Genomic DNA, 12,713 nt, shown 5'->3' on the forward strand with positions numbered 1-12,713 from the left:
CAGATTAAATCATTGTTATTTACCTTTATAATTTCTCATTGTATTTGTGATTATTGTATCCTTGAATCTTATAGTCTAAACTAAAAGCTTAAAACAAATATAAATGGGAAGATCCTTTAACCAACATAATAAATGCTGATTCATCAGTGTCAGAAATCAGAAAATATAAAATTCTGTGTATATTTTACAGAGTAATATAATGTCATTGCTTCTAAGAGAGACATCATACCAATCCAGTTTGGTATATTCGTGATCATGTCTGTGTATGAAACATGCACCTCTGGATAGTCAATTTGAACTAAGGCATTGAGAAACATAAGATCCTCAAGCACAAAATATATGTATATACACAAAAAGTTGTTTCATCGATTTCTCTGATATTCACTTCCTTATGGGTTTGACAGTGATGTGTTATAGACCCTTAAGATTCTCAGTGCCTCAGGTTATTGCTCTTGATAGGTTCTAGAATATCAAAACTATCCCCATATAACAACTGGTTGTTTTCAAAAGCATAGGCAAAATATAGAAATGAACATGGAATTCAACACATATTTAGATTGAAGTGTCATATAAAAACACAGTATACTAGCTTTATATTTGTTTTGCATTGTATTCAAATTTATTTTATTTATTTATTTATTTATTTTTTTTATTTATTTATTTATTTATTTATTTTTTTTTTTTGTCACCAACAATGGCAATGGCTTTTTGTCTGCTTAACTACTACTCAATTTTTTTTTCTTTTCAAAGTGAGTAAGAGCCTGTTCCCTTAACAGTTCTGCATTTTGTGTGCAGAAATGAATATGTTCCATTAAACACTGGTGCAGGATTCCACAGAAGTTCTTTCTACACTTGGAAGTTTTGCCAGGTGCACACATTTTAAAAATATTGAACAGACCAATGTGTTTAATTAATTAATCTCTTTTTACCAGTCTCCAAAATGGAACATCGAGAGCGGGGCCTGCAGACAAACAAAAATGCATTCAAATCTCTTGTGTTTGGAATTTTAAAATAATTATTTCATCAACAGAAAGGGAAAATTATGAAATAAGATGAAAAGTAAGATGTGAAGGTGCTTAAGGAAAGGAAATAAGATTCCAAACCATAAATTGGGAAACATATGAAGTTCTGGAAAGCAATTACAAGCAATAGTACTCCTAAAAGCTTTCTTGCAACTTGTGACTCTTATACACTGATGAAACAAAACATTATGACAACTGCCCACCAAGAGACTGAATGCCACCTGGTGGCACTGCAGTCACATGACACAGTAAGGAAAGTATATAAGCAGAGCAGAGACAAACAGGAATCATTCTAATGATGATAAATGCTGTGAATCAAGAAATCCACTGATATAGATTACTTTGATAGTGTGCAGATTGTTATCTTACATCTACATCCATACTCCGCAAGCCACCTGACAGTGTGTGGCGGAGGGTACCTTGAGTACCTTTATCGGTTCTCCCTTCTATTCCAGTCTCGTGTTGTTCGTGGAAAGAAGGATTGTCAGTATGCCTCTGTGTGGGCTGTAATCTCTCTTATTTTATCCTCATGGTCTCTTCGCGAGATATACGTAGGAGGGAGCAATATACTGCCAATATACTGCTTGACTCCTCGGTGAAGGTATGTTCTCGAAACTTCAACAAAAGCCTGTACCAAGCTACTGAGTGTCTCTCCTGCAGAGTCTTCCACTGGAGTTTATCTATCATCTCCATAACGCTTCCGCGATTACTAAATGATCCTGTATCGAAGCTGCTCTCCGTTGGATCTTCTCTCTCTCTTCTATCAACCCTATCTGGTATGGATCCCACACTGCTGAGCAGTATTCAAGCAGTGGGGGAACAAGCGTACTGTAACCTACTTCCTTTGTTTTCGGATTGCATTTCCTTAGGATTCTTCCAATGAGTCTCAGTCTGGCATCTGCTTTGCCGACGATCAACTTTATATGATCATTCCATTTTAAATCACTCCTAATGCGTACTCCCAGATAATTTATGGAATTAACTGCTTCCAGTTGCTGACCTGCTATATTGTAGCTAAATGATAAGGGATCTTTCTTTCAATGTATTCGAAGCACATTACACTTGTCTACAGTGAGATTCAATTGCCATTCCCTGCACCATGCGTCAATTCGCTGCAGATCCTCCTGCATTTCAGTACAACCTCTCGATATACCACAGCATCATCCGCAAAAAGCCTCAGTGAACTTCCGATGCCATCCACAAGGTCATTTATGTATATTGTGAATAGCAACGGTCCTACGACACTCCCCTGCGGTACACCTGAAGTCACTCTTACTTCGGAAGACTTCTCTCCATTGAGAATGACATGCTGCGTTCTGTTATCTAGGAACTCTTCAATCCAATGACACAATTGGTCTGATAGTCCATATGCTCTTACTTTGTTCATTAAACGACTGTGGGGAACTGTATCAAATGCCTTGCGGAAGTCAAGAAACACGGCATCTACCTGGGAACCCATGTCTATGGCCCTATGAGTCTCGTGGACGAATAGCGCGAGCTGGGTTTCACACGATCGTCTTTTTCGAAACCCGTGCTGATTCCTACACAGTAGATTTCTAGTCTCCAGAAAAGTCATTATACTCTAACATAATACGTGTTCCAAAATTCTGCAACTGATCGACGTTAGAGATATAGGTCTATAGTTCTGCACATCTGTTCGACATCCCTTCTTGAAAACGGGGATGACCTATGCCCTTTCCAATCCTTTGGAACGCTACACTCTTCTAGAGACCTAATGTACACTGCCGCAAGAAGGGGGGCAAGTTCCTTCGCGTACTCTGTGTAAAATCGAACTGGTATCCCATCAGGTCCAGCGGCCTTTCCTCTTTTGAGCGATTTTAGTTGTTTCTCTATCCCTCTGTCGTCTATTTCGATATCTACCATTTTGTCATCTGTGTGACAATCTAGAGAAGGAACTACAGTGCAGTCTTCCTTTGTGAAACAGCTTTGGAAAAAGACATTTAGTATTTTGGCCTTTAGTCTGTCATCCTCTGTTTCAGTACCATTTTGGTTACAGAGTGTCTGGACATTTTGTTTTGATCCACCTACCACTTTGACATAAAACCTAAATTTCTTAGGATTTTCTGCCAAGTCAGTACATAGAACTTTACTTTCGAATTCATTGAATGCCTCTCGCATACCCCTCCTCATACTACATTTTGCTTCGCGTAATTTTTGTTAGTCTGCAAGGCTTTGGCTATGTTTATGTTTGCTGTGAAGTTCTCTTTGCTTCCGCAGCAGTTTTCTAACTCGGTTGTTGTACCACGGTGGCTCTTTTCCATCTCTTATGATCTTGCTTGGCACTTACTCATCTAACGCATATTGTACGATGGTTTTGAACTCTGAAATCTGCTTTTTGTCACTTTTGCTAAACAGAAAAATCTTCCTACCTTTTTTTTATATTTCTATTTACGGCTGAAATCATTGATGCAGTAACCGCTTTATGATCACTGATTCCCTGTTCTGCGTTAACTGTTTCAAATAGTTTGGGTCTGTTTGTCACCAGAGGGTCTAATATGTTATCACCACGAGTCGGTTCTCTGTTTAACTGCTCAAGGTAGTTTTCAGATAAAGCACTTAAAAAAATTTCACTGGGCTCTTTGTCCTTGCCACCTGTTATGAACGTTTGAGTCTCCCAGTCTATATCCAGCAAATTAAAATCTCCACCCAGAACTATAACATGGGAACAAGCATCTCAGAAACAGCATAGCTGTTCATATTGTGAGCATCTGTGTAAAGTCATTAAATGGTGTTGAAGACATGAGTAGACAGCAGGGTGTTGGATGTCCTCACCTCATCACAGAAGGTGGATGTTGGAGGCTCGCTTGCTCTATTATGTGGGATATGCAGCAACCTGTGGTGGATCTGATGATAACATGCGGTGCTGGTGCAGGTACAAGTATTTCAGAGCACACCGTTAAGCGCACACTGTCGAACATGGGTGCTCCATAGCACATGACCTCTGTGTGTTCCCATGTTGACCCAATTTTATTGTCAGTTACAATTACATCCTGCGCGGGATCATTGAGATCGGATGATGCATCAATAGACATGTTGATTTGTTGGATTAGTCATGTTACTTATTAGACCAGGTCATTATCATATCAGAATATGTTGTCAAGCAGGCAACTGGCTTCTTGAAACATATTCCATGGCGTAGATCTAGACTGGTGAGGGCAGTATTATGCTATGGAAACATTCACCTGGACTTCAGTAGGCCTGTGGTAGTAATCTAAGGCACCGTAACAGCCATTGAGTACGTGAGCATTATTTTGGGCCACTTGTATCCCTTCACATTTGATGTTTCCACTTATCGTGATGGCCATATCATAAGGGCAGACTCATGCTTCAGTGGTTTGAGAAGCATGATAGTGAACTCATGTTGATGTCTTGACAACCAAATTTGCCTGATCTTAACCCAATGGAACACATCTGGGATGCTAGCAGATACTAGCTCTGTGACCACAAATCACAGACCTACAATTTACAGAAATTCCATGACCTGTGTATAGACATCTGGTGTCACATGCCTCCAGAAACCTACCAAGGAATTTTCGAATCCATGCCATGCTGAATCACTGCTGTATTATATTTCAAAGGGGACTAACCCACAATTAAGGAGGTAGTCATAATATTTGGCTCATCGGTATAAATCTGAACATGGCTTGGTGTATCCTTCTTTTTCAGTAACTGCAAATCTTACCATATCTCCTATTTTCTGTGCTTTTCTTACTCTTGTGAAGAAACTGTTGTAAAAGTTGTATAAAGATGTATCTATGATTTTTATTTGTGACCCTTTTAGTCCTTTCCAGTTGCTTCTTTCTTAGCAGATACTCAATATGCATTCCTCTTTTGTTTGAAATATTGCCAAGATTCATTCCTGATGATCATTGAGAATGAGATAATCACTGTATAAGACACTGGGAATACCTCAAATTTCATACGTCTACACATACTTGAACCCTCAAGTGTAACAAGAAGGTACATTCCAAATCATCCAGAAATTACATTCAGGAAAGACATATGTTGTTGAGGATGTAGAAATTCTAAGATACTTAATGATATAGTTAACTGTGAACAGCACTCAAAGAATATGCAATTTTTGTCTGTACAAATGAGATAAAATATCAGTGAGACAGTCTCAAGAAAAATATTGCAGCTGTTTTTAACCCACTAATTAAAATCAGAGTGCTTCTTAATGAAATTTTTGTCACTTATATTAGAAATTACTTTGCATGTTGTGCGAGTTTTAAGTGGGTACTTGCAAAGTAAATGTGTATTTTGTCCACATGACGTATGAATAACAATCAGAATGAAAATTGCCCAGATCAACAGCAATGCTTTTCAATGTAGTAGATTCAATAAAACTGTATTCCATAATATATTTTATCAAAATTGTTGTCGTGGCATTTACGTAAAGGATTTGTGTGCGTCTAGAAGGTTTTGTTAACATAAAAACATCAGTAATATTTACATTTTAGTGTTCTGGTGAATATGGATCTTCCATTGCTTTCATAAATTCCTTCGGTTCTTGAGACACTTACTGTAATCATGAGGCCAGGTTTTTTTAAGGATAGCATAGTATAAGTTTACTGCCAGTTATGAAACTAATTTCATGTAATATCTGGAAATTTAGTTAGTAATATCATCAAGTTGAACTATCTGTTCTTTCTAATCACTGGATCAAAAATTTCTAACATTCCTCATTCCATTTTGAAAGTAACCAATTTTTCACATCACAAGTGACAGCTGTTTCTATTATGTATGTCTCCATAAACAGCTGTTATTGCCTGCACCAGTTACACAACAAAATATGTTTTGGAGTACACATGCAGCTAAAACAACAAACTTTGCTTTATATAGTCCCAAATTGGCAGTAGACCTCCTGTGTTGTCAGACTTCATGAATAGGACTTCTTTTCTGGCTGAACTTTTTGAAATAAATCCTTTGTAAGAATGAACTCCTTTAAGATACATTAACATACTGGGTACAAACAACATACCAATGATTTAAGTGTGTATGTGCAGTTGCCTCTAAAAATCGAAAGTAACAATGAATTTCTAACCTGAATAGTGAGTGTACTTTATGCGATGAGTCACTATCAATCCCCCCCTTTTTTTTGCCTACTCCTCTCCACACTACTCCTTCCCTCCCCACTCCCCTCCCTATGTCTCTTTTCCTTGCCTTCCACAGTTGGCCACAAATATTGTGTGTTTGACAGTGTCATGTCAATAACAACAATATAATAACCTGCTTAATGAATGTAAGAGATTTGTAATGACTATGCATATAATTATAACTGTATCCTAAGTATATAGCTTTGGAGAATTACAAAGCGAGAGTAATCTCCACGTGGTTTACTATATTCATTTCCAGTTTCTTTGAGCGGATCCATAAGGCAGTTAAGTTGTGTATCTGAGTGGTCTTGGCCTTTACTGGTCATGTCTTTTCAGTGTCCTTCATGTGAGCTCAACATGACATGTATGATCCTTATGTTTATTCTTATTTTTTTTTTTAAATGTATTATGATCATACAGTACATTTTTTAGTTTCATCAAGTAATTTTGTAAAAGGAGAGATGAAACTGAAGTTAGTGCTTCGTAACTGAAAAATAGTAATGGAGCTCTTTCTTCTCAGTATAAATGTGCACCATTGGGAATGTCTTGTGTTCTTGGAAAACAGTTGGTGAAAACTGACAGTAGTAAATTGTTAAGCAGTGCATGATTAGAGATCTGTGAAATGTCTAATAGAGTAATTCACTTTACTGAACTTCAGTTTCACTCATTACGTACTAAGTATATTTGCATTTAATAAGTAGGATAGAGCACATATGCGCACACACACACACACACACACACACACACACACACACACACACAGCTATGTAAATAAATATGCATGTTACATACAACTTATTACACCGTTATATTTTGCAGAGTTTTCAATAAAGTCAAAAGTCGTAGTGCTCACATGAAGTCTCATCGTCCTCCGGATGCTGAGCCGAAGAAGCCTAAGCTAGATACTAACAAGATGGAAGCTGCTGAACATCTTTTAGTTCGGTCACTGGGAGTAACTACATCAATCGGTCTTGGGAGACACACCTGAGCCGTAACTGTTATGCAGTACAATCATGAGGTGTCAAACAGAAGAAATAATAGTTCACCCACAAGTAATTTTCAACAATTGTATATGGATTGAACAGTATCATCATGTAACAAATGTTAAAATTCTTGTATATATATCTTTCAGATACTTTTATACAGCTGAATGAATATACTCTCTTGCAAACACACACACACACACACACACACACACACACACACACACACACATTTCTAAATAAATTATGTTTCATGCTTTACAGGTTTTCCAGATCCATTGTTTAAATCCTTCCCGCTAACTGTAAATAAACTACGTTATTTGTAAAGAGTCTTATCTTGTTTTTAAAATGGATAGACAGATTTTCTGCAGCTGGCAAAGTAATAATTACCACACAAGCTTAAGGTAAATACTTAATTACTTTGTGGGTGAGCTAATCTACAGTAATATTTTGCATAATATGAACTGGAGCAATAGTGAATGGTTTATCTTCTGTAAATATTATTTATTATTGTGCTTAATATTGATATATTGTTGAAAAGATACATGTAAAATTGATGTTTTATTGGATTTCATGGTACACATCAGGGTTATATTCATGCAACTAGCATTAAGTAACATATCAACAAAAAAGCAATTGAAGTGACATTCCTAGAAGTGTACTTAGGAAATAATGTATTGTGCCATTTTGGGATTGGCAGTGCTGTGAAGTGTCCACTTCTGAAACAAAACTTGAAAGTGTGTGGTCAAATACATAGTTCTGTTTTCCTATACAAACCGGTATAGAGCAAGGGAGAAGGCTCCAAGTGGAACATCGTATAGTGAGTGGAATTACATAACATAAAATGTGCTCAATGATCGATAATCTTTTTGTCTTTCTTCTTCATTGTCGGCTTTGTTTCCATTAGAATTTCGTATGCCAAAATAAGACAAATAATGTACAATGTGTCTTGCCTTGTCACTGTGTTCTCATGTTTTTGGCATTTATTTCTAAGTTCTCTGTATTCAGTGTGAGAAGACCAATACTCATGCATTACATAAAGTATAGTAGGAAAAAAAAAGAAAAAAATTAAAACTGTGAAGCCTCAGTACATGCATCAGTGTGCTTCAATTCTGTATAAATGCATAAGAGACGATATTATTTCACAGGACCGCTGAAAGAAATGGCCAATAAGCCAAACATAATTTATTAACTCCGGTGCAAGGCACGTGAAGCCTTGAATGACAGTATTATCTTTAAAAACTAGTGTAGTGTTTGGGTTCTTAATACTCTTCGCCTAATCTGCTTTGTTTGAAATTATGGCAGCTAGTTCTGATTACTGAACTTGTGTGTGTTGTTCTGTTGTTACAGTTGGAAAGGAAAGTGAAGATAACATGATCATTGTTCTGTTCTTATGTTCACTATTTTTTAATCTTTTATATACTAAAGTGCAGAGCAATTTGCTGTACTGTGTAAAGAAAAGTGCCTTGTGACTGGGGAAATGCAATCACAGAGAGGGGATAAGGTACAAGGTTATTGTCATAAAATGTTTTCCACACATGGCAGCAGGTAATTGTACTTACGAAAGCAATAGACTATATAATATGTATGTGTGTTCTGAATGCATGATTGTTAGAATATATGTGTGTGTTTTTATATTCAGTATGTTCCACAAGTTCCTTAACTTTCAAACTGCAGATGTTTAAGAAATATTAAATAATGACCTATGGTATTCTTCTGTTTTATACATGTGTTTATCAAGAGGTTTATTCCCAGTTTGGACGTTTCTAATCACTTTTTAACTATGTTATACATCATGATGTATTAAAGTTTTAAAATAATCATCACTGTACTATTTCATCCAAAATATCCTACACAGGTATTATATTGAGCTGGGTAAGGCTGATGGACACAGACAAAGGTGGTAATACACGATAAACTCTAAATAAATTAAATTAAATGAGATGGAAGCTGGGGTAAATACAATGTGCTGTGTATCATAGAACCAACCACTGCAGACACCAAACAAACAAAACGTACTGTACACAATAATGAAGTCCATGGCATTACTTAAGCTACAGTATTTTCTACTCAAAATATAATAATCTTTGGTGTTTGATTTTATTTTAGTGGCAGGTTATTTTCACAGTATGAATACCTTTTGCTGTGTAACTGTGTTCTTTGTAAATAATACAACTGGAGTATGAATGTCAGGGTAAGATACATGTTGTTGTAAATAATTCACCTAAATTCCTTACCAAATTTGCAGAATTTCAAAAGTAGGATGGATCACAACTTGTTAAACCATGACACATTGAAGTTCCTTGGATTTTGTTTTTTCTAAATTTTTATAAAATTAAAAAAGTGTTCAATATAATAGAGGGAAACATTCCACGTGGGAAAAATATATCTAAAAACAAAGATGATGTGACTTACCGAACGAAAGCGCTGGCAGGTCGATAGACACACAAACAAACACAAACACACACACAAAATTCAAGCTTTCGCAACAAACTGTTGCCTCATCAGGAAAGAGGGGAAGGAGAGGGAAAGACGAAAGGATGTGGGTTTTAAGGGAGAGGGTAAGGAGTCATTCCAATCCCGGGATCGGAAAGACTTACCTTAGGGCGAAAAAAGGACAGGTATACGCTCACACACACACACATATCCATCCACACATATACCATGGACTATATGTGTGGATGGATATGTGTGTGTGTGCGAGTGTATACCTGTCCTTTTTTCGCCCTAAGGTAAGTCTTTCCGCTCCCGGGATTGGAATGACTCCTTACCCTCTACCTTAAAACCCACATCCTTTCATCTTTCCCTCTCCTTCCCCTCTTTCCTGATGAGGCAACAGTTTGTTGCGAAAGCTTGAATTTTGTGTGTGTGTTTGTGTTTGTTTGTGTGTCTATCGACCTGCCAGCGCATTCGTTCGGTAAGTCACATCATCTTTGTTTATAGATATAAAAAAGTGTTCAGGTATAGTGAACACCTGATCCAATGAAGTTAAAATTCATGTTTAACATATTCACCAAATACCTTATTATTGAATTTTTCTTTTAAAATGCAAAACAAAGAAAGAAAGGTAGAACATCGTGTTTAAGAGCAATTTAAAACCAATGGTATTTGTGATACAACTAAACAATTGTTTTCTGATATTCCATTAGATAACTCTTAGTACTGCTTGACACATGATGAGAAATCTATGTGGTGTTCTTTAGAGCCCTACTCATTCTGTAATCATCACTCTCCGAACTAAGTTTCTGTTTCTAGTCAATAAACAGATTTTATTCTCGTGATTCTTTTCAAATAACTGCAAAATTTGAACAAGATCAAAATATCAGTATGTTCACATGCTCCCTTGGAAACTAATTTCATTGAGGGAGACTATAAAAATAAATTCTCATAAGTTATAGAATGCCTTGCTTCAGTAAATGTTGTATTGTATAACTATTTCATTGTCAATATGAAAACTTGTCATTCATCAGAGGAGTAGTAGTGTGTGACTAAATTACATTTATGTCTGAGTTGTGTCATTGGTGCAGTGAAACACTTGCAGTATTCTGAAGAGTCGCATTGATCTGAAAATTTATGAGAAGAATTTTTGTAAACAATATTTTCTCCATCAATTTATCTCCCATTTCTTTAATGTCAATGGAAAATTAAACTGTGATGCACCTATAATTTTAGTTTATTTATTTGCTTTATTATCTGACATATATTTGAAAAATATTCTGAATCTCATATTTGATTTGAGTTGCTACATGTATTATCTGATGTTGCATATTTCAGGAGAAATATGATCATTTCCCGTGCTTTAATGTTAACATAATTCATCTTTCATGAAGCTAACTACTGATTTAAAAAACCATTATTCACACAGTCAATAGTATGTCTAAAATGTGACAGAATTCAGTTTCACTATGAAACAGCAAATACCACAGCTAGTAAAAGAAGTTTCTTTACTGGCAAGAATGATGATATTTGTAAATGCTGAACATAATGAAACAATTAATGAGCCTTTTTTTCTATAAAGATTTTACCATTCACATATCCAAATTTCTTGTACATTAACAGCAATATGGAAAGGATAAATTGTTACTCGCACACAGAGGAAACATTGACTTGCAGACAGCTGTAGTGAAAAAACTGCTAAATAACTCGACTTTTGGACAAAGCACAACTCATACACATGACCACTAGCTACAGGTGCTGGGAGAGAGTGGCAGAGTGTGTGTGTGTGTGTGTGTGTGTGTGTGTGTGTGTGTGTGTGTGTGTGTGTGTGTGTTTGTGCTTATGTGCATATTTGTGTGTTTTCTTTTTTTGGAATAAGGACTTTGTCCAAAATTGTAATTATTTTAGTAATCTTTTTCATTGTACCTGTCTGTGACTCAGTGCCTCCTCTATGTGGTGAGCAGCCATCTGTTAATGTTGTTGTTGTTCCATCATGAACTTTCTTAGGCATTAGGTGGTGTAACAAAGTAGGTATACAATAGCCCACTGTTGTTGACTGAACAAGATGCTGGGCTGAGTGATGAAGGGGTAACAAGAAGGGCGTGAGGAAATTTATCATCTCTCATTTTCATGGCAGCAATGTTATTGTTTTCTGTTGTGCTTTGCATTAACATAATTGCAACCAGCAGCAATAGAAGTTGTACTGATTGGTAAGAAGTTTGTAGGAGAGCAAAAAGTAACAGTGCTCAAGAGAACCTATAATATACTGCTTTAAATAAATACGAAGTTAAATAAATGAGCAGGTTTTTGTTTCAGGAAAGAAATAATGTTTTAAAACAAAATATAAAACACCTTAAATTTGAATAGAAATGTTTACCATGTCATTTACATGTGTGTAGGTCTACAGTGGAAATTAATTAATTTTTGCTGGTCTATTTCTCACAAGGCATGTCATACATTTACGCGAGTGTAGACTCAAGAACATAAGAGAAGAAAGTTGTACATTTATGTATTTGATTTCTAAAATGAACTAACATGTTCAGAATGGTTGTCCAGCATGAAAATTACATGCAATTGGAAACAGCACTCAAAGATAGAGGATTTCACCATCAGGTATTTTGTGCTCAAAAATGTAAGTATCAAGGATGTCAGTTCATATATCTAAAATCTTTTGCCCATGACTTACTCCTTTTTTAAATAACCCGATAATATCTTGGTTTTCTGCCCATTCGTAATGAGTCTGATGAAAATAATAATTTTTATACAAATCAGTTATAAATTTATTCTGATTACAACTTCCATCAGTGGTAGACTGTTGTGACAAAAACATTGAAAATGTTTGCTACAGTAATTATATCAAAGCACACTGACGCAGGTCCTCCAAATCAGGAAGAGCAGTAATTGAAATCAATCTGACAACTGTAGAAAAATGTTTAAACAGCCAAAAAATTGTTGGTTTAAACGAGGAGCAGGAACAAAATGGTGCAGTTAAAGTGAAACGTTATTATCAGAGCCAAACGTTTGAGGAACATTTTTTTTTAAATCTCTACTGTGTCCATGAGCCAAAAATATTTAGTGAAAGACCAATCATGCAGCTGAAGTCACCATAGTATGACACACTCATATTTTGACAATATGTGCTTTGTATTTAAGTA

General features: G+C 36.0%; 1 protein-coding gene across 3 annotated transcripts in view; it reads left to right on the forward strand.

The window, feature by feature from the left end:
- Nucleotides 1–9,554, forward strand: part of LOC126198581 (helicase domino-like) — a 582,238-nt gene extending 572,684 nt beyond the window's left edge. For 2 of the 3 annotated variants that reach the window (XM_049935040.1, XM_049935033.1), the window contains exon 15: nt 6,959–9,553. In XM_049935040.1, the coding sequence (XP_049790997.1) occupies nt 6,959–7,127 (169 nt within the window). In that variant the 3' untranslated portion in view covers nt 7,128–9,553. Of the gene's footprint in view, nt 1–6,958 lie in introns of all 3 variants that reach the window. The other variant, XM_049935022.1, reaches the window with a different exon arrangement.
- The last annotated feature ends 3,159 nt before the right edge of the window (nt 9,555–12,713 follow it).

This window comes from Schistocerca nitens, chromosome 1 (assembly GCF_023898315.1).
Source record: "Schistocerca nitens isolate TAMUIC-IGC-003100 chromosome 1, iqSchNite1.1, whole genome shotgun sequence".
Lineage (NCBI taxonomy): Eukaryota > Metazoa > Arthropoda > Insecta > Orthoptera > Acrididae > Schistocerca > Schistocerca nitens.